At 26.8% G+C, this 24,208-nt stretch overlaps 2 protein-coding genes across 2 annotated transcripts in view; one reads left to right on the top strand and one right to left on the bottom strand.

The window, feature by feature from the left end:
* The window catches only part of LOC113384490 (40S ribosomal protein S19a-like), a 49,878-nt gene that overhangs the window by 14,042 nt on the left and 11,628 nt on the right, over positions 1-24,208 (bottom strand). The window lies entirely within an intron of this gene.
* Positions 11,803-24,208, top strand: part of LOC113386147 — a 48,555-nt gene continuing 36,149 nt past the window's right edge. The window contains exon 1 of the mRNA XM_026623947.1: positions 11,803-11,974. Coding sequence (XP_026479732.1) covers positions 11,908-11,974 — 67 coding nt within the window. The 5' untranslated portion in view covers positions 11,803-11,907. The remainder of the gene's footprint in view (positions 11,975-24,208) is intronic.

Consider the following 24,208-nt stretch of genomic DNA (forward strand, 5'->3'; position numbering starts at 1 on the left):
ATTCTTAATAAGTGATTTGTTTCGTTTATTATTTTTGACTTGCATAACAAGTCGTTATCATCAACTGATATCACATGTACGATAGTTGTCCATTTCCATTTCGAACTCAGGTGCATGCAACGGCACATGGCACAAGTAACAGCAGAGTTAGCCTTGGAAACAAGCGGTCGTCGCATAGAGAATGAAATTAACATACGTGTTTACATGGAAATAAGAATTTTTATGTTGAACCGAGGAATTTATGCAATTTTTATATCTTAGATTTTATTAACTTTGTAATAAAAAATCTGCAAACCAAAATAATGTTTGCGTTTTAAGGTATAAGTTAGCCCCATTAGAAGAAATCCAATAATAAAATAATCAAACGTAGATGGATCAATCGTAGATGGATCAATCGTTGGGTATGAAGAAGATTCAGCCCAATGTAAGGTTCTGATTGCTGGTAAAATAAGAGAAAAATAATAAAAAAAACATTTCAAGGTGCAGAGATCGTTTTGCGGACCTTAGAGCAACTGCAAGTTTACGTTTAATGTTATGGCAAGGCTATGTTATGTAGAACTTTCCATACAAAATCGTTCTAAATATTGTCAACAGCCATGTGGTTGCTCTGCTGTCAGATGTTTTCCTCAGGTTGTCAGATAGAAGACCTAATCTATAAATCGCACAAATGTCAAAAAACGATGTTATATAACAAGGTGTTTCTGACCCAGCTTCATAACATACAAGTGCCGTTGCAGTTTATGTGTAAAATGTTTGAATGCACAGTAAATACATGATATTTTGATAGTATTCAGTATGATTCAGTAGCATAATGTATGGTTGGAGTTGGAGTGAATGAAGTTGGAGCATAACATTGCCTTGCCATAACATTGGTCTGCTATGCGGCAGAATCGGTCCCTTAATCGTCACAAACGTTGACGTATTATACGATGGTAAAGTAGTCTTTTAATAAATACATGAAACAGAGTAGAGAATATATTAGAAACAAGTGAATTTGAGAAATCGTTAATAACATATTTGAAAGTAGAGTTAAAAAGATGTATAACCAGCCATCACCTTGATTTATACGAAGTCGCTATCAGATAATAAACGTCAATGTTTAAAAATCTATAACAATAGTGTTTTCTTTCCTTGTTAGTTTTTTGGTTTTGAGCGCTGTTGTTTAGTTTACGATACCTGAATATAATGTTTAAGTATACGTTATTTAATTGTTTTATAAGATTGTTATTTTTAAGTTAGATTCAACAGTTTTTTTATATAACCTCTAGAATAGGTCACATGTGGTTGGGAAAAAAGAACCACCAAACTCAATTTTCACAATTTAGATGTGAAAATAAAATTGGTAAATAGGTTAAAAAATACTGGTAAACACTGACAAGGTAAAAAATGTAAAATGGATTAAAAAAGTAATTTTACAAGAGATAAATGAAATTAAGAAATATTCCAACTCTGATAATGAATTTTTCTGATGAAGTTCCATATGAAGGATGCAGTGTAATCTTTGTAAAAATATATCCATGAAATATGTGATTAAAATTAAATTTATATCGAACAGGAGTTGTATTAATTAGCAATAAATGCATTTTAAGAAACAATGAGTCTGATTATGACAAATTGCACCATAAAACACCAAAGCAAAATTTATGATAGTAGTAAGAATTGATAGAAATTTTATTCATTATGTTGAAGTATTTAGATTATACTTTCTTTTGTTCAAGCTAATAATTAACCAGCATCGCGTTGATTGAATAATGTAGCTAATATTCCGTGAAACTCTTTAAAATTAAAAATAAAAGTGTTAATTTTTGCCCTCTGGGTGTCCTTTTTAACGCGCCTATGGGATAAAAAGGATCTAATGACAAATTTTAGAAAAATAGGCAAAAGATATTACTACAATAATGAATTAGCTGGGAATTTCAGTGAACATAGGTTGATAGTTGTTAGGTTGATATGTGTTATTTGTTGTGATGTAGTTGATTGGTTTGGTTTAATTGCTAAAAGTTAAAATGGACAGTATCAAAACAGTCTAATTGCTAGAAGTCAAATTGGACCTTTGTGCCCCACCTAACTCTATTTTTGTCGCTGAATCGCCTATATATGTGACATTTAAATTATTACAATAATAGAAGAATAATTTAAAACTCAAAATAGTAATATGATATGATAATGGTAATCAAACAGATAGGAAATATGAAAACAATCAGTGAATAACTCATCCCATTCGACCCGAACCTAATAAAAAATCATCGGCAGATCCAGTGTAACAAGTATCTTCATACTACTTTTGTTTCTGAATCATACCGGTATAAATGCGGAGGATCACGTCATAAAATGTATTTTAATTCTAAGAATACTCGCATGCCTATTGACCGTGTTAATTGTGACGTTATTCTTTAAATTATGATTGATTTGTTAAAGGACCGACTTTGCTGGATTATATTTTTGGAGTATGTATCAAACAGTTTTTGTTTTTCATAGAACTATGAGTTTGTTGTGGTCCATTGTTATTTGATTTGATTGAAATGACATAAGCAGTCATAAGACTTATTATAGAGCGTTGAAGTCTAAACATACAAGCTTTTGTAGAGAAATTTATGTTTACTTAAAAAAAAAACAACTAGCTAATTCTACTTTTCCTCGACGTTTCAAGTCATTCTGAATTGTTTGAGACCAAATTTGGTAAAAGTATGTGTGTATGTGCCTATGGTGAGACTATTTTTGACCTGTCGTACACGTTTTTAAAAACGTTTGCACCAATTTAAAAAAAATCATAATTAAATATTACAAATAAACTATCATCAAATAAATTTATTTCATCAATCTGTGGATCATTTTTGTTCAAATTACCTTTTTACCTGCGATTCAACATAAATTAATTGACGATTCTAATTGCTATATTGTTAATGATGCCCACGTAAGTTCTTTTGAATTAAAAATAAACTCATTCATAAAAATCGTCATTGTTCAAATCGACTCCAGTAACATCATACTCCATACATGGATATAGGATGACAGTGTGACGATTCGAGAATTGGATTGAATGACGTACTTTTTCAATGACGTCTTTGCAAAACTTGGGTATGGTGTCAAATAGGGCTAAATGTAAACATATTTGAATACTGCATGAAAATATTTGAATGTATTGATAACTTGCCCTAAGGGAAGTTACTGAAATCCCAATGCCATCTAGAAAGAAATTATTTTTTTATGTCTTCGTGCTTCAAGATCATTTAGGAAAAAGGAAATAAAGGAAAAATTATTCGTGTTTTCAGTTGGTATGCAATTAATAAGATATATATCTGAATTTAAGGATGAGAAGAGTGGGCGAAGAAAAGACTACTGATTGCAATCCTGAAAAGAAAAGGCAACTGGATCGGACCCCTTTTGTAAAAAGAGTTCCTCCTGCACGACGTCGTCAAGGGTAAAATAGAAGGATTGAAAGAAATGGGAAGAAGAAGAATGCAGATGATTGAAGACTTACGCAAGAAGAGAAAATGCAGGAAACTGAAAGGCGAAGCGGAGGATCAAGAAGCATGGAAGCAGAAGTTCTGAAAGAAAAATAGATGAAAAAGACTCTCCAGTCATGAACCTGCCTTCGAGCAGACTACCACTTATTACTATTATATCTGAATCAAGGACATCTTTCTAAAAATATATTAAACAATGTGAAAAACATTCGATTTGCATTAAAGATGAAATAAAAAATTCTGTTTAATAGAAGAAACTTACTATCTCTATCTTATTATCATTATGAAGAAAATTCAAGAATATGTATTGATAATTGTGTTTCATCACTCATTAATAATTAACCATTAACCATTAACCAGTTTGCTCTGATTGACGAGTATACACGCCATGGAGAAGTGGCGAAATATTGTGTATTGACGAGTATAGTCGTCATGCGTATAAACCAGTAACCATCATTGGCTACTTCTAGTGCAATTTTTGTGAGATCAGAACATATCATCACATTTTATGATGTTGGAATATTTTGAGGCTATGCTGGTATAAAATAGGTACTAGTGGCATGTTACCTCAAGGCAAATTACATTATCTTCAACATGAGTTCTAATAATAACAATAATAATAAAATGAAATTAAAAGCTGTAATGTACAAAAATTTAGAAATTTTCTCTACTACTATTAGAAATAAAATCCATAATATGAATATTATATCTTGTTTCTGGTGTCAAATATGGTATTATTTCTGATTGTTTCACATTGGCAGCTACAAAGTATGTGGGAATTTTAAACAGGATCCAATTGTTAGAAGTTGCAAAAGTTTAAACAAAGTTTAATGGTCGAACAATTAATTTAAACAAACAACATTATTGCAAATGAATGAATACATTCTTGGATAGGTGAGTAGAAAAGTATTTTGAAATATGACTTTCCTTGTTAGATATACGAATTAAATTATAACACAATATAATTATTGACTTTTGATAACTTGGTTCTTATAATTTAGATAGTTTCAAATAATTCTCAAAATTATTATAGTCTTGGATGTCGTTGTTGGATTTTATAAAGATCACTTGTTTAAAATTACTAAAAATTATCATGAAATTGCAATATTCATAATTTTATTATATATATTAATTTTAAATAATATTAGAAGCCACTAATATTTGAGTTAAGATGTATTGTAAATGGCCAATTGTATAAATAGAGGAAGCCAATAATAAAAAAAAACTTAGAAGCCAGTAAAATGCATTAATTTTTGTAGTAAACATGGTAGATTGATAGTTATTACCCGTTCAAGGTTTTGCATTTAAATATCTATGTAAAGCTATCGAAAATATTTTTGCAATTCCGAACATGCAAATGCAAAGAAATGTATTATAAATATTTTTTCAATTCTTATCGCAAGTTGTACGAATTGACCAAAGTATGAAATCATAACCTAAGTCTAATGGAATTTCATGGGCATCTTATCTACCGCTAAAAAATGATAGTTACAGTTTATGTTATTTATAAAAAAACGCAAATTATAATATGAATATAAATATAGAATTATTCTATTTATATGAATGATAAACTGGTCATTTCATGCATCATTAAGATTGGACAACACATTTTCCGAAAATAAAAAAGAGATTTGTAATTGGAATGGATTACAAATTTTTTTGTCTTAATTTTACATGAAATTATTTGTTTGATATTTAGATGAAACTGAAGCAAATATAAATTTTCAATAAATGCTTTTTCAAATTTAGTGTCGAATAAAATAATTTTATTTTTTCAAAAGTTTAAAAATATTTAAGAAAATAATAAACATTTATAGTATAGTATAGTTCAATGAAAAAACTAACTACATACTAGAATAATAATAAAATTTTATACAAACATTGATGAAAACCAATTATAAAATTCGTCAAAAACTAAATTAAAGTAACTAATAACAAAATGAGATATTTAGCATTTATGATTCATTTGTTTTTGATTTTCAATGTTTGTGAATAATATTTTTCATACGTCTACATTAACACCAATTTACAGTAATTAGTTTTTACGTGTATTAGATGTTTATCATTTGACGATAATTTCTTCAGAATAAATTAAGTTTAGTATGCTTTGAATTTGAATATTCATACTAATAATGAATATATTTTATATAATATAACTTGAAGTTGATTTCTTCGCTTATGAAAAATAAAAACAAAATTATACAAAAAATGTAGATATAATATATCTAAATATAAGTAATACTTCATATTAATAAATATTTAGTACCTAATCAATTTTAGAGTATTTTTAAAAACTATAAAAAAATTATAAATAAAAAAAATTAAATCTAGATGTTTATAAAACTATGCAAATGATCACGAGAAAATTGTAAAATTGAAATATTTTTTGTTTATACTTTAAAAATTCTGTTAAAAATATTAATTTTTTGTTTTGGTTTTGAACCAAGAGTGTCAGAATAAATTATATTTGAATCAAAATAAGATAATTAAAAAAATACATAAAAAGCACCAAAGGTGCAAATTTTTCCCAGTTGATTTCGCACTTCTTTATTTCAAAAAAAATTTTAGCGCACTTTTCATGTTCAGTCTTTTTATAAGTTGATATTGACAAATAAATAAATAAATAAATATACAATGCAAACTTTGCAGTATATTGAAACTTGCAGTATCTCACTAAATTAGATGAATTTAATTTTTTAATAATTACAATTAAATAATTGTCTGTCTTCGTTAAAATAATGTAATTTAATGTTTAAAGTAATGTAATTTAATTATTTAGATAAATATTGCAATTTTTTGCTGATGCATTTTTTTCAGAATACTTAAACCTTTTCTTTTTTTCTCATGTAGGATATAATACATACCATTGTATATGAAATCTTAAAATATAATTTATGAAAATCTTAAATTGAAAAAAAGAGTGTGCGTAAGGTTCACACGCGATTGAAGTGAAACTTATTTGCTACGGTACAAGCAAGTACAAGGTATTTAAGTAAAAATAAATACATCATATAACAATTTTGAATAATGTTTATTAGTAATATGCACACATTTGTTAGTGTCAACCATTATACACATTTATATAATGATAATTTATGAAATATATATTCATAATAGCATTAAAAATATGTATAATATTTAAAAACAATAATGTAATTAAAGTCATATTTCAAATATGACATGATCGGTTTGTCATTGTAATTAGCATTTAGAAATGAACCTTTATTATAGAAATGAAGTAATTGCTGATTAATAACTTTTATAATATTCGGTTATACAGTTTACAGATTAAGTTAAACAACGCCTAAACAAATATTATTTTCGCAACTTCACTCATCATGTAATAATTGTGTTTGAAGAACTTCATGTAATTAAAATTAACATACATTCATTGACTGTCGCTGGCATTTTAATCTCATTCTTTGAACAGCTGTAACATCTTGCCTAAAATTATTTTCCATTTTAATACCTTCAAAGATTTATAGAAACTACGAATAATATAGAAATAATTTCTAATCAATAACTTACTAATCATTAATCTTATTAATTAATATTTTCAAGGAACAGAAATATTCTTCTGACTCAGGCATTTTTTATTAAATCAAGATTTGTACTACGATGTAACTTTAAAATGTTTATTTATCTATGCATATTTCTTTGTACGCATACAACGACAGATCTCTATTTACATACACGACGACTAATCACAATCGACTCGTATAGAAATGATTTCATCGAAAGCGAATGACGTACAGTTCTGGCGTAACGCTTTTCCGTAAGTTTTACTTAAAAAATCTATTGCAATTTTTTCCCAATTTGCATAATCTGTTCTGAATGTAAACTATCATATTGAAGTATATAAAAAATTAATTAATATTAATTCTTTTATATTCACAGTTTTGAATACTATGTTAAGTTTTGTTCCCTCTATTGTTTTTAGAGGAAAATGGAACGAACATCGAACTATTACTGTGTTCGATGGAAATTCAACGTTGAGCAATAATTTAATTTGTAGGTCTAGGGCTCTCGATTTTGTTCGACCTGATTGTTATTCGGAATGTAATAAAAATTGGAAAACAACAGGAAAATGAGATGTATCAAATGCGCAAATACATTATTCTATTATTGTCATTATTCAATAAAGTTCTGAATGCGTGCCCATCCGCCGCAATATGCAATGTTCAACACGATGAGAGTAATAAAACGAAGAGGCTCATTTAATGCATTTGCGGATAACGAAATCACTATGCAGTTAACAATATAATACAATATAATATAAACATCAAACATTGCATATTAGTGCTGAATTTATTCTCATTTGCCTTAAACGAAAAGGGTTGTACATTACAACAACTATTCCCATTCAATTTTTGGAAAAATTATGTAGGAAGTCCCCAAGTGCCGGACACCTAAGGTTATTTATAAATAAATCAAACAATATTTTACGAAATATTTATTAAATCATGAATTATGTTAGATAACAAAGTTAGAAATCAAACTAAATTAACAAAAACGCAATCTTTGCTAAACAATAATTAATACTATCAATTAAACTTTGGTAACAAAAAATATGATTTTACAAAGTGGCACCTAGTACCGGACATTTCAAAATAACCAGCATTGAACACATATGTAGCCATCTCCACACTCTGGAATGTCTGCACATTTGTGTTTGACGAATATTCTTAGATATAGCAAAAAAAAAATCACTATTTATCCACCAATTTGGCTGGGCCACACCGATGCTCTCAGCTGGAGCATTTATCATAAGATTTTCATTCTTTGACTAGAATATACGAAAAATGGGGGTGTGTAGTGACCGTTAGCACTCATACAGAACAAAATTAAATAATTGGAATAAATTAAGTCAATTTTCACAAGAAACATCAATATGTTTACTTCCGGCGCTAAGGGACGACTTATTGTCCGGTGCTAAAGTACCTACAGACAATTAATTTCGTTCATTTGGTGGTACCTACTAAAATTGTTTAAAATATCTAATAATATTCTACCATTTTACGGATAACAATCAAGTACTACTTTTATTTTTAAATGCCACTAAAATATAAATGCATAAATACACTAGAATTACTTCCATTGATTCCCCACGCCTCTTTCACTTGTATTCACTTGTCAAATAAAAAAACTTATGCTCGCTTAAATAATACGTGTTAAATAGAGTGTCCAGCTTTAGGTGCCGTCCGGCGTTACGGGACTTCCCCCCCTATTGATACATAAATTTCATGAAATAAACCGATTATAAATCATACACTTTTTGTAGTGTCCAGTTAAGTTTTACTGTTTTTTATTTCATTCAGTGATTACAGTGATTACCAAGTGGTCCACTTGCCAGGACAACAATCAAAGGGTCAATATCAGCGAAAAAAAATCTGGATCCACGAAATAAAAATGGAGTTACGTGGTAGTAGATCACAATACACCATTTTAATATCTTACAGAAATATTCAAGTATCAATACTTAATACCACGATATTAAATATCTAATAACATCATTGCGGTGTGAATGATTGAAAATTTAGGTATGAATTTAATTTGTTGAATGTTATATATTGATATCATTCAACTCTAATAATATTGCTGATAATACATCAAAGACTGATAATTTCCGTCCATATTAATATTATTAAACAAAATTAAGTTGAATGATATCAATATATAACATTCAACAAATTAAATTGATAACTGATTTTTAATCATTCATACCGCAATTATGTTATTAGATACTTAATATCATATATAATAATTGGGAAATTAATTTCTTAGTCATAAAAAATGTGGAATTCAAAAAGGATGACTATATTTGGAAAACGACATGCAAATTTGATATTTTCCATAAAATTGTATTGGTATTTAACAACTAAGTATTAGTCTTCCAAATAGTCTAATAAATATATAAATTATAAAGTAGAGAATATTGAAATCTATACGAAAATCAAAACATAAATGTATTTGTAGGGTTTTTTATTTTACCAATAATATTTGCATATACAGAAGGCGATAGATGGTGTTTTTGTTCGGACAATAAAAAATAATAGATAAAATATTCAATTTCCTTTTCCTATTATTTGCTGAAATCATTGTAAATATTTTAATATTTTATCATTTCCGTCAGCAAATAGTCTGTATCGAAATCATCCTTTTATTAGGATTTTTTATGTGTTTTACTTTTATAGTTTTTAATAACAATAAATGCATAGTAGTATAGAAAAGAGTATAGAAAATTATTTTATTTAATACCTATAGTAAAAAATATATATTTAAAGACATAAAATATCAATAATGTTTTTTTCTAACACAATATTTTGATGTATTCTGATCTAACCATGAGCTTTTGAAAAAAAAACAAATAAAAATTAAGCTGTGGAAAAGGCTATACAATAAAATCTGCTCTGCATCAAGAAAATCTTTTTTTTTAAACAGGCTCAAACTTTTTTGTGACAATAAAATCAAACATATTCTCAAAATTTACAAAATGCCTTTTAGTTTTTAAAGAAATATTATCGCTAACTGAAAAATGCTAAATAAAAGAAAAATATAATATTAGTTGCATTTTTTAATGAGGTTGCATAAACTATTCAATACTACACATATTGGTCAATATGTGTCAATAATCAATAGTAATTTGATTTGTATATGATCAACCAGTATACCTAAATATTTTTCTACTTATCTCTATCCATATGTCTATTCACCTGTCTACTTTTTCCCTTTCGACCAACTCTCTACCTGTCCACCTGTTCACCTCTTCATCAGCCTACATGTCTACCTATCTATTTCTGTACCTGTCTACATTTGATCTGTATACTTGATCATTTCTCTACCTGTCCACCTGTTGACCTATTCACCTATCAACTTATATACCAGCCTACATGTCTACCCTTCTACTTGCCTATCCTTCTACCTGTCTACCAATAATTCTATTCAAATATGAATGCTCAATAATGGTGTGTAATGATCATTTTTGACCACCAAATAGCTGTTTTCTTCACTTTCTTTCTGCATTTCCGAAATCGCTAAACCTGCCTTCGTAAAAATGTAATGGATTCTTTATTCCATCAATAAGTGTAAGAAAAATAATGTTTTTCGAAATACTAATAAGCATGTCTCTCCCATAATAAGAATCGAAAAATTTTGCAATCGTTATACACACTCATACATCAATTTTTTTCAAAGATACAATAATACCTTGCTTAACGCTGTTTTGGTTTAGCGTTCTTTTATTTCAACCCAGGTTTTGAAGGGGTAAGTGAGGAAGATTTTGAAGAAATAATTCAATTATTAATTCAACAAATCACTTTCTAATGAGTTTCTGATGAGTTCAATGAATTAACTGAACGAGAGGAAAACAAAAATGTGAACAGCAGTGATTCAGATTTGGACGTACGGAATACAGCTTTGGGGAACGGCACGCAAATCCAACATCGCCATAATACAAAGATTTCAAAACAAGATTTTGAAAGAAATTATAAACGCACCCAAGTATGTCCCAAATTGGTTGGTTCATACAGATTTGAACATTAACACTGTTAAGGAAGAAAGTTCAGTCTGAGATACAAGGATAGAATACAGACCCACCCTAACATCATGGCCAAAAACTTAATAAAAAAACAATGACATTAAACGGCCCAGAATAAAACGGCCCCTTTTTGATATTCTTTAGCAATCCTATAATATGTACAATTACTCGTAGGCTTAATTAAATATTTTTACAACAAGACTACGTCTATAAGCTAAACATATCCAACATCGAATCGGATCACCGATAGGTGACCTTTCGACCTTTTTCCTTCATTTAATAAACCATCAAAATTACTGAATGTTGTATAAGAACGACAGTATTTTCATTCCAATATTTTCATGTAAAGATAGCCTCGTTTAACGCTGTTTTGCATTACGCTCTACATTGAACGAACGTGTACCCCGCGTTAAACGGGGTATTATTGTATGTCAAAATATCCAAGATATGACAAAATTTTCAATTTTTTACATAAAGTTCGAGCATGGTCAAGCATAAACAAATCGAGTATAGTTGAAACGGTTGTACCATATTTTCAAATCGAACGGATTTAAAAATTCTCAACCCTTACAATATCCATTTACATATGTAAATATAAAATATAAACTTTCATGTATCGGTCAGTTTCATGTATCGGTATGGATATATTATATTATAGCGTTTATAAAATTCTCGATGGATTCGTTCGTCCGTCGCGGTATATAAGGCGGAAGCCGACGCACGCGTCCCATCAGTACGAGTCGAACGATCATACAGTCCGCTTTTAATTTACATATTAGCCTCACATGTGCTCACAAACTGTCAATCACAAAAGTTCATTTGAATCATTTCTATAAACAATACTGTGTGAAAGTTGTGCAATAGCTTTTCGTAATTCGTAATACAATAATTATTTATATTACTATGAAGAGCTTTCAGTGTTTTGTGTTTGTGCTTGCGGTGGTCTTCAGTTTGGCTGGAGCTTTTCCAAGTGAGTTAATAAAAAATATTTGTATATTACATGAATAGCACTTTACATGTTAACGATATTTTTTTTACTAGTTAAAATTTATTTAAATTTTTATGATGTTATAATTAAGTTTTGAGTATCAGTGTGAATCAAATAGAGAGCAACAGGTGAATGCAGTATGCATTGGTGTTTGAACTTTTTGATGAAAATCTTTGACATTTAAAAGTAAATATATATCTTACTAGATGACCCGACCGACGTTGTCCTGTACCCATGACTACAATTTTTTAATATAATATACTAATATTTACCCTTTACCTAAAAATAATAATTGTTTTTCAAATTACTCTTCGCGCCAAAATTCATATAAATTTATAGTATGAGCGATGTTGAATGTAGAACTGCTTTTAATAAAATGATGAGTCTCAATTCTCACACTATATTGGAAATTGAAGTCTTTTAAACGGTATAACATAACCATAGCCATAACATAACAGTGGTACTTCATGTTGAAATAAATTAATTGAATTTTTTATTATTTAAGATATCCAAAATTGCATCTTAAACTAAATATTGTGGAAAGATTAGTAAAAGATGCAAAGAAAAATATTTAAAAATAAAACTATATTGAAAATTTATTATCCGAATCTTATGTAGGCGCCCCCTAAGGCGTGCGCTCGTATTTTTCGCATGCATCGTATTAAAGGTAGGACCGGCCCTGATTAATACTTAATTTCATATGTTAGGTGAATTAATTTGTCATATTTGTTCATATGTGTATAATTCGATCTGCCATACATGTACTGTATTTTATATTATTTTAATTTCTGGCACATCTCAGCTGCTTTTCGGCAATAATAATGTAGACATTTCATTTTTCTTAATCATAATCACAAATTTATTATACATATTCTAATATTGTCTAGGTTCATGAGTAAATTGAAATTTTTGGCAGGTGATAGTTTTCATTTATTTTCAATTCAAACAATGACATGTCGTTTTTTGCAAGTTTTTCCATTTATTTCTACAATATTGCACATGCATCCCAGTACTTTATAATCGCATACATCCTAGAAAATTTTCTTAACAAACTTCAGAAAGATGTATCAAAATCCGAACAATCGTTTAGGAGGAGTATACAGTGAGTGCTTGTAATTTAATATGAACTTTATATAATAGCAATAATGCTCAAATTGATCCTGGATCAATTTCCTCGTCTGCTAGAAATGTCAATTTACTTGAAATTTGAATTTATCTGAAATTATAAGCCTAGATAAAATTAGAATATAATAATGTAATGTCTGCATTATTATTGCCGAAAAGCAGCTGAAATGTGCCAGAAATTAAAATAACATAAGATACAGTCATCAGTATTTGTTTGGCAGATGAAATTATATAATTTAGTGTAATAAAAAACGCAAAAGCCCAAAATTGCATGTACATTATTTTTTTAAACTTATGCATGTTGCATTTTGGATTACTTTACTAAATTTTAACATTTTTAACATACCTATGCAAATAGATGATAGATGTCTGAATAGAATTTGATATTTAATAAGAATTTGATTCGCATCTATTAAGCTTAACAAACTTTCAAGCCAGAAAGTCTGTGGAAATACATCAATTTGTAAAAATCTATGTCTATATTTCACTCTTCATAAATAAAACTGTACCTAGTATGTGATAAATCCAGCAATTAAATTACAACAAATAATAGAGCTTAACTATAGAGATCTAGACCAATATATTTTTATTTACTTAGTCTGACTAATTTTATTATAATCAATATTTAATAAAAAAAAACATTAAAATGTTATATCTACTGTATGTTGATATAGTCTAGAAGTAAAGGACAATTTTCAAATTGCCCCACAAATCATTCATTCAAAAGTATATAAAAAAATTCATTCATTTTTTCAAAAAAAAAAATCCATTAAATATAATAATTTTACTCCAAGTGATTTTCTAAACTTTTCGGAGAGTAAAATATATATATAATTTTGTGATTCCAAATTTGAAAGTTGTTCTTTCTTTTAAAAATGTTCTTTTTTTTCGTGGATAAAAGATATAAACTAATATAATTTTCTAAATAATAAAATTTAGAAACTTCAAGGTAGAAAAATCAAGTAGTAGTTTTTCACAAATATGGCTTATCTTTGAAAAATTAAGCGTGTAATTGGTTTCTATAACTTTTTAAAGAAATATAATTAAATCTAACAAAAATCACACTGAAGTCTTAATAGAATATAATAGTAAATTAGATTCTATCTAGTGGTAAATTGTAATGGATCAATTACAAATATTTTTTGCTATTTTGGACCAACAAATATAAATATAATTTAAAATCACAAAAATTTAAGTTATGTATTAAATAATATATTATTCTATTATTCATTAAATGTAAGGTGACCATACGTCCCGGATTTCTACCTTGTGTCCCGGGTTTTTCTTTAAGCAATATTTGTCTCGAATTTTGATTTTTTGCCCCGGATGTCCCGGTATTTTCGAAAATTAATAGTTAAATTAACAAAAATTAAGAAAACAAACTAACAGATGCTAATGTTTTCAAATTAATCACGAAGAAAATTGAATAGAACATATAGATAAAAAATATAAGATATATTATAATATCATAGATAAAGAAGTATTCGAAGTAAGTCGAAGAATAAAGCTCTTACTAATAGTCCCCAATTATGATAAAAAAGAATCATTTAAAAAAGCTGTTTTTTATTGTATCCTTGATAGCATTTGTTATATAAACGACTAACACCCCTCCTCCCCCGACGTCCGGGATTTGACTTAAAAAATAAATTTTTATTACACTTTATTAAATGATATTATAAAACCTATTTGATAACAAATATATGAGCAATGAAATACCGATTTATTATTATTAGAAATGGAAACAAACAGAGGCAATGAATCATACCGAAAAAATTATTATAGCAAACAAATATTTATTAAACAAGATTATTATGGTCCATGAAAAATTAAATGAATATATGCAAACATATATGTATGTATATATATATATATATATATATATATATATAAATATATATATATATATATATATATATATATATACATGTAACTTGTGACTAATAACTTATTGGTTACTTCTGGTGTAACTGTAAATAGCCATAAATTAATTAAAACAATTTTTGTAATAATATAATATGAGTAATTGTATAAAATTGAGTGAGAATAAATTTAAATTTAAGTCTCTATGTCTATTCAAAAAAATATATCATATATTCATTTTAAAATTTTATTCTAAACAAATTCTTTCTGAAATAATTTCTAATGTCTGTTCGATGTACTTTAATCAATACAGAGGATAAAAAATATTAAATTTAGAGAACCCATAAAAAAGGTGCATTATATTTTTATTACTATGAATTTAACCAATGGTTTTTACGTGAATGCTGATATATGGATCTTTGAATTTATTTCCGTTTGTTGAGTTTTTATGTTATGATTCATCAATTTTTTTCAGTTCCTCATTTTGTAATAATATTTCAATATTTACACACCGCAAACGAATCATATTGAGACAAATAAATTCGTTTTAACAACTTTCCCATGTGCGAATTTTAGGTGTGGTTTTCATGATCCGAGATGGAATTTAAAAAAAAAGTATAATAATCGTAGGAACTTTAATCGCTATATTATGATGTATGCTAATTTAAAATATTGAAAATAATTCAAAAAGTTTAAAATATATTATGAAAAAGATATTAATAAAAAACGTACATTTTATAGATAATGGGTAGCCCTAGGGCAGGTCATTGAGCTGAGTTAAATTCCAACTCGATTCAAGGAAGAATAGAAATGTTTTATTTTACTTTAGAGAACTATTTTGTATATTGATTGCCTGTTGTAGTAAAAAATACTATTTATACAGAAATATACTATTTATAGTATATTGAGTTAACCACCATTTTCTATTAACGTCTGTTACTAATGCAATAGTGGATATGTTAGTATAACTAATTTACAATATTAAATTATCTCTTTATAAACAAAATTTCATCAATTGCCATTACTAAGTAAAATTTAAACAAAATTAATGGATACAAAAAGGACAAAATTCCTCTCCTTTATTTAACTCAACTCCAAATTTATAAATGCATCATACTTCGTCGTCCATGAGTTCCTTTCCTAACATATCAGTCGTAGTCTCTATAAATATTTATGTCTGCCTTTCTGGTTTTATGTATATTTTTCATTAACTTTTTAGATACTGCCATAGGTAACTGAACTGAGAAATTATGATTTAATGAACTTTTTATCTTATAATAATATTAGATTTTAAATTATGATTTATTGAACTTTTTATCTTATAATTAATATTAGATTTCAATCTTGCTTTTTTTAAAAAAAATAGTTTAAATAATATTTATTTATTTATTTTTATTTGCATAGTTTTATTGTCCACAAAATAATATACCTTTTTTAAGACAATTTGCTGGGTAAAATAATATTTATTAAGTGTAGAATATGAATTGTTTTATATTTGAATATATTATGACAAATTAAGTAGAGTCAGATTTAAACACAAAAGATAATGTATATTTGTAAACATATATGGTGGATTACAAATTCTTTATATTGAAGAATTAAACTGCATCAATATAATAGCAATATAACATTTCATATCAATGAAAATAATTTCATGGAACTTTATATATATAAAAATATTGAATTAAATAATCAAGTCGAAAGTAATGGCAAAGACATGCATGTAAACAAATTATTCTTGTGGTATTAATTTTTAACATGTTTATCACAATTAGAATAACTCATTTTATTTTAAATTGTTTTCTTATGCTCTGTCAAGAATATTGTTTATCTTTATATGTGATCATCATGAAAACAGTGATTGGATCAGAATTACAAATTCGAAAACATCTTTATATAAACAAATTCGTATACTGTATGTATTAAACAAGTCAATAATTCGAATTATACTTTACAATAAATCGAAAAACGGAATCTTACTTTAAATGATATAAACTCAACTTTTAACCGTGAATTTTATAAATTTATCTAACTTTTTTTATGAAAAATTAAATATATCTAAAAAATTCTAAACTACCCCAAATAATTTTTTAAATATAAGTTGTTAGAGCCTTGGAATTTCAATCGAAAGTTCCAGGTTTGATACCACCCTCGGGCAAACTGATGTCAAGCAGTAGTGATATCGATTCTCACCAGGAAATGTTTGCAAGTGAGAATAGTCCTTAGCCTAAAATATTGAATAATTTTTGCATTCCTTAGTAATATTTTTTTATTCTGAATGTATCGATAATATTGCCATTGTTAACTCACCTAAATTTCTTCGATGTTTTTTATGCATTTAAAACACAAATTATTTTCGAGTTATATTTATTTTCTCAAGAACAAAACGCATTGTTTCGAAGGCGCAATACTGTTTCTTGACCCAATATTTAAAAATTCCTATAGACAAGCCTGTTACCGATCATGTAAATGATTTCTTTGCATAAAACAAAACGCGACTTGCTAAACATGACCAGAATAATAATTCGAAAAACTAGATGACGGATCACAACTGTATATCATCACATTCTTAAAAGTTGAACATGAAAATTTAAAGTTGTTAAAAGATGGTGATAAACGTGGTAATCACGACAAGATCTTTTTCCTAAAATATTTTATGCAGTTTATTAATTAAAACTAGTTTTCCACGGAGACGATGCAAGATTTTACACAATTTAAAAGCATCTTAGGAAAGCATTGAAGGTCATTGTCTCTAATGAACATGTCTTTTCAATGACAATGGCAAAAGTATCAGGCAAATATGTCGAGTAATTTTTAATTAAAATTTCGAATTTTAATTGAATAATTTCTCTTTGTTCGAAGCTTGTACCAATAAAGTACAGTCACTTAGAGAACATAATAACTAAATTTCAGTAAATAAAATCTTGTACTCAAGTTGGCTAAAGATACACATTTTTCTATTACCACTTGTTAATAACCAGACTAGTTTGACTAAAAGTTTGACTTTTGAAGTCAAACTTCTTTAGGCGCGACTAGGGTGTAAATCCGTACAAATGCAACGGAATTGCGTTACGACAGATAAGATAAGATAAGAGTCGAGTGCCAATGATTCGTCATTCGCTCTCGATGATACATTTCTATACGGGTCGATTGTGATTAGTCGTCGTGTATGTGAATAGAGATCTGGCGTTGTATGAGTACCGATATCGACAAGGAAATCGACATTGATAAATAAACATTTTAAAGTTACATCGTAGTACAAACCGTGATTTAATGAAAAATGCCTGAATCAGAAGAATATTTTACCCTGTTCCTTGAAAATAATAAAACAAATTAAACATTTGTGCCGTGTACTAAACGTAAATTTATTGATTATTATGATTATTTCTATATTATTCGTAGTTTCTATAAATCTTTGAAGTTATTAAAATGGAAAATATTTTTTAGACAAGACAGATATTACAGCTGTTCAAAGATTGAGATTATATCGCCAGCGAAGGAGTAAAAAAAATACAAGCAGTCAATGATTGTATGTTAATTTTAATTACTCGAAGTTCTTCAAACACAATTATTACATGATGAGTGAAGTTGCAAAAATAATATTTGTTTAGGCGTTGTTTTGTTTAATATAATCCACTGTGTGAACGAATATTATAGAATTTATAAATCAGCAATTACTTCATTTCTTTAATGAAGGTTAATTTCTTAATGTTAATTACAATGACAAACTAATCCTGTCATATTTAAACTATGACTTTAATTACATTATTGTTTTTAAATATTAAACATATTTTTAATGCTATTATAAATATATAATTTATAATTTATCATTATATAAATGTGTCTAATGGTTGACACTAATAAATGTGTGCATCACGAGTGTTACCATATTACTAATAAACATTATTCAAAATTGTTATATGATGTATTTATTTTTACTTAAATGCCATCTCGTACAGTAGCAAATAAGTTTTACTTCAATCGCGTGTGAACCTTACGCTCATTCTTTTTTTTATCATGGGGTAAGAGTAAGATAGTAGAAATCTATTTAGTTTATTCTCGACTACGATTCTCCAACTTCCAACGATCTTATGATCAATATTGTCAAAAAATATCCTTCATCATGTATAAAAGGTTATCTTCAGTCAAAAAATACATCATACAATGTTTATAAAGTTATTATTAGATCAAAAAGAAATGCTTGATATACTAAAATAATCACAATATTGTTTTTAATGGAAATATCCGGCACACTGGTCCCCCGTTAATGTACGTGTTGTACAATATAAAATGAAGTTCAAAGTCAAGTTATGTTAAAAATTCTGTAATAAATAAAAAAATAATCTTTGAATTACAAAGGACGTGATTCAAAGACTGACTGAAATTATAAAATCGACAGTTTATCGCAATTTTGCTTCCGGCAAATAAATATTTATGTTTCTTACTGCCATTTTTAACCTTTTTATGTTGAAATGCTTCAAAATAAATAATATACCAATTCAAATAAATAGTAAGACTCACAGTATGATAAATGTATATTACGAATCATATTATGAATGAATATATTATGAATAATGAACATAAATAAATGATAAAACGTTTATTAACATATCTAAAAAATGAAATAGTTTTATATAAATTCAGATAAAATAATTGCTTCATTAATTTTTCAATCAGGATCTGAGGATGTTTAACAAACATGCTGAATTTTTGTAAATTTATAGCCGGATAAATGAGAAAAGGAGAAGTACTACAAATACTAAGAAATAAATATTTTACGTTGAGAAAACTAGAAAAAATCTTCATTTTATTTAATAAAAATATTATTAATTATTTAAAAAAAATTAAAAAATGTTATAAAAATAGAGTAGTTCATAAGACTCAAAAATTAATTATTAAGGGAAAAAAAAAATAATCATAGGCAATAAAATTATCTTAAATAATTTGAGAAAGTGTATTATTTCTATTTAGATTAGTTTATTTTAATTATTTAATTGTACACATGGGCATTTTTGGTTTTAAATATTCTGATTTTAAATAATATTTCGTTAGTTCATATTTCATAAATAAATGGGCTAAAAATACTAGTTTTAACAAAAAAAAATACAAATTTAAATCGATTTTTACTTTATGTGAGGTGTATTACAATATCAAATTCAAAAATAATTAATTAGAATTTTAAAAAATAAAATTTCATTACATTAAAATAAAATAATAATGGTTATGTGTGTATATATAATATATATTGTTATTTAAAAAGGTATTTAATTAATCTCTTAATTTTTCTTGAATTATATCAGCTAAATATCAGGTTATTTAGTATAATTGAACAGTATTTATAAATGTTATATATTATAGTTTATGCAATTAGAAAAATATATTATATTTATAAATACTGTTGAATTCAACTAAATTGATTGACATTTAGCTGAATTGAAAAACCAAATTATAATTATAAATGCTAATTGCAAATAAAGTACTCTACTGATATTTAGCTCAATTAAAGGAAAAAATATATTTACAAATGCTAATTGCAAATAAGAGGCTCAATTATTACTTAAGTTTTTTAAAAAAATATTGTATTTCTATTATATATAAATAGAAGAATCAACTGATATTTATCTCAAATAATTTTATTACTATTTATAATTATTGATATAATTATTAACTTCCCGTAGGGTAAGTTATTGTAATGGGCCGAAAATCGGAATTGAAAATTTTTACATTTCTCGACGTTTTGAAGGTTTCTGAACGTTTTGGCATACCTCAGAAAAAATGGATGTGTGTGTGTGTGTGTGTGTGTGTGTGTGTGTGTGTATACGTATGTATGGATACAAATTTCCAGTCACGTTTCAGGGCGCACGGATCAACCGATTTGAATGGTTCAAAAAACATTAGATTCCTGTTGATAGGGAAAAGAGCTGATTAGTTTTTGGCAAAGGCAGGTCCAGCCGTTTCGGAGATACGGAGCAAAGAGTGCAGAAAATAGAAATCGAATTTTTGAGAGAACGGAGTATCCGATTTGAATGATCTAAAAAACATTCAATTAGTAATGATTGGGAGAAGTGTTTATTAGTTTTTGGCAAAGGCAGGCCCAGCCATTTTGAAGATACGGAGCTAAATATGTAAAAAATGGCAGTTTTTGAGAGAACTAAGCGTCCGATTTAAATGATTCAAAGAACTTTCTGCTTGTCTTAACAAAGTAATTGATTTTGAAAAAAAAAATTTTGTTCCATTTTTTTTTTTTTTTTTTTTTTAGTTTTTTTAGTTTTTTGTATATCGAAAATATTTCAGACTTTATTTTTAATTCTGACTATAGTTCTAATATACTTTACAAATAATTTCAACTCTGCAATTCAGTTTATATAATTCTTATAAATATTACACAATGTTACAATATTTATAATAATCTATTTGAAAACATTCAGTATTCCTCGAACATTTCGTTACGGTACGGGAAGTTCCAGCAATTTGCCTTAAGGCACGATGCCATAATTGCCTCAAGACAGAATTCCACTTACAGTTAGTTTTATTTATAAATATAATTACATTTATAAATAAAAATAAAAGGCTAAATTTATATCTTGCTCAATTTAAAAAAAAATAATGATATTTATGAATACTACTTGCAAATAGAAGATGATTATCTCATATTCAAGTCAAATAAATTAAAAATAATTAAATTTATATAAATTCATTGCAATTACATAAGGCTCGACTGATATTAAGTTCGACTACTAATCAAGATTTTAATTTCATTGCTAAATGGTTTATTTAAATATTTCAAAATCGTTTTTATAAAAATAAAATGATAACAGAATATAATCAAACGCAAGGGAATCTCAAATATTCTATTATTGGTGAACATATAAAACTACGAAGATTTTTTGTTTATTTTTATATGATAAATTTTAAAAAAGTATTATATTTAGAGCTTCATGCACGTTTATGCAAATATATAAAAAATTAAGTATTTTTACTTGGAAAACAAAATTGTTGTGAGTGACTACCAGACGACTTATAATATTCTGTATACGTAAAACAAAAAAAAAAATCTAGAATAATTTACCACATTTGAGCACTTGTGGTATATTGCAAAAAATCTTAGATTACCTTGTGAGGGATATGTCAGGTAGTCGAAGCCGACTACTCTATATTTAACTTTTTCCGTTAACAAAGATGATGGCATATTTTTATTTAAGGGACGATGGCTACATGGGTATTTAAAGCAAGCCCCCAAAATTCAATTATTTAGGCCTGAGATAATTCATTTATTGATAGGTACTTTGGGATCAAATGTTAAAAAAAAACTTAAAATGATATCAAAATAATTCGCAAAATTAAATATTTTTTATTTAATGAAAAAAGCAAATATTATGTGATACATGATTGTCTCTGTTAAAATTAGCTTCACTTCAAATATTTTATTAAAAATATGATAATTTTATTGTTTAAGGCACCAGACCTTCGCCTCGAATGAATATTTTGATAAATTTTTGTCTTTTATTAACTTATGTTCTTCAATAACAACAAATTTCATTATTTATTGGTTTCCTACATTCCAAACAAATGATTGTTTTCAGAATTTTGAAAAATTATCACTAATCGCCTTAACCTTCTGACATTTGCGAATCAACTTGTAAGAAGTCGTACGCATTTTAATCTTTTGTGACATTGAATCAAATATAAAATATTCTAAAAATGACAAACAATGTTTTTCAATAGAATTGAGATAAAAGTTGTTCAATTTTTAATCATCAAAAAAAATTTTTATTAATAAATTTATCTAAATCGCCTTGAAATACATAAAATTCAGTGCAAATCGAACAGGTGGTAATAAAGGCTGTATATTGAACAGGTTGAAATAAAGGCTGTATATTTAAATCTTAGTTGTAATTGGTAATGTTTATATATATATATATATATATATATATATATATATATATATATATATATATATATATATATATATATTAGGGTCCTTAATATGGACATTTTCGATTTTCCTTGCTCCCAAGGGCTCAAATGGTTCCAAATTGATAAAAAACAATTCTCTGCAAGTTTTAGCTCTTAATATTAACTTTTAGATAGTGCGCAATTCAATTAAACTTCGTATGGAAATAGCATGGAAAAAAAATTGAAAATTAAAAAAAAAATTTTACAGATATTCGTGTCATTTTTTATTGAAAATTTGACGCTCAGCAAAATTTTTTCATGCTATTTCTATACAAAACTTTAAAATCATTTATTTTGCAATCAGTCCTTTGTGATGAGTCCTTTAGATTTTGGATAAAAAGAGAGCAATAGCATTTATAGAATTGCAATCAAAATTATTCATAGATTATTTAAAATTATTTATAGAATCTTTCACTATTTACTTCTACTATTTATTTATATTTTTTCTAAATAAGGACTATAAATTATGTTCTAATACCTACAAGGATGAATCACACGATTTTTTTGCATTGTCTGTGGGTCCCCTAGACCCTAGAAAGCCGTTGGGATTGGTTTTATCGTTGAAATCTGAAGGTAGTTTTCACCTTGACGTATTTTGCTGTGAAATTTTTAAACCGGGCTGACTCAAAAAAAGTTTAAACCAATTTTTACAGCTGTTTTACACATCATATAAATGCATTAAACATCATCTTGATATGACCTAAATTGCAGACTTAAATAATTGCTCTATTTTTGGAGAGTTCATGTTTTAAAATTAGAATTGAGTATAATAGCCCAGACGTAATGAAAACAAAAAGCTTATTGTATTGATTTTCATCTACAATAAAACACAATGGATATAATCATTGAAAAAAGGCAAAACGAAAATGGCAAATCGTAAATGTATGAATTGTATATATTTTTAGCTTATTTTTTCAGAGATCTTTTGAATCCATATTTTTTCCTACTCAAATTAAATTTAATAGATGTCAATTCAGTTTTATGACTGTTTGGACACTAAAAAACTATGAATGATAAATATTAACTTATCAATTTTTTTTTAAAACTTTACAAACTTATATTTGTTGATTTACTTTAATTATTATAATATAAAATTTTGTTACAGATATTTGAAGAATTTTAAAGCATCCAAATATTTACCAAATTTTCACACTTCACATTTCTTAAATTTTTCAATAATTTTGTTTAATTAATTTTATAAAACTGTTACAAATTTTCAAAAATAAACTCTTACTCTAGCAGAGTAGTTTGATTTATAGTTAATTAATTAATTTT

Source organism: Ctenocephalides felis, unplaced genomic scaffold (genome assembly GCF_003426905.1).
Source record: "Ctenocephalides felis isolate EL2017-DRISC unplaced genomic scaffold, ASM342690v1 CF-g0.4_SCAFFOLD_03571, whole genome shotgun sequence".
Taxonomy (NCBI): Eukaryota; Metazoa; Arthropoda; class Insecta; order Siphonaptera; family Pulicidae; genus Ctenocephalides; species Ctenocephalides felis.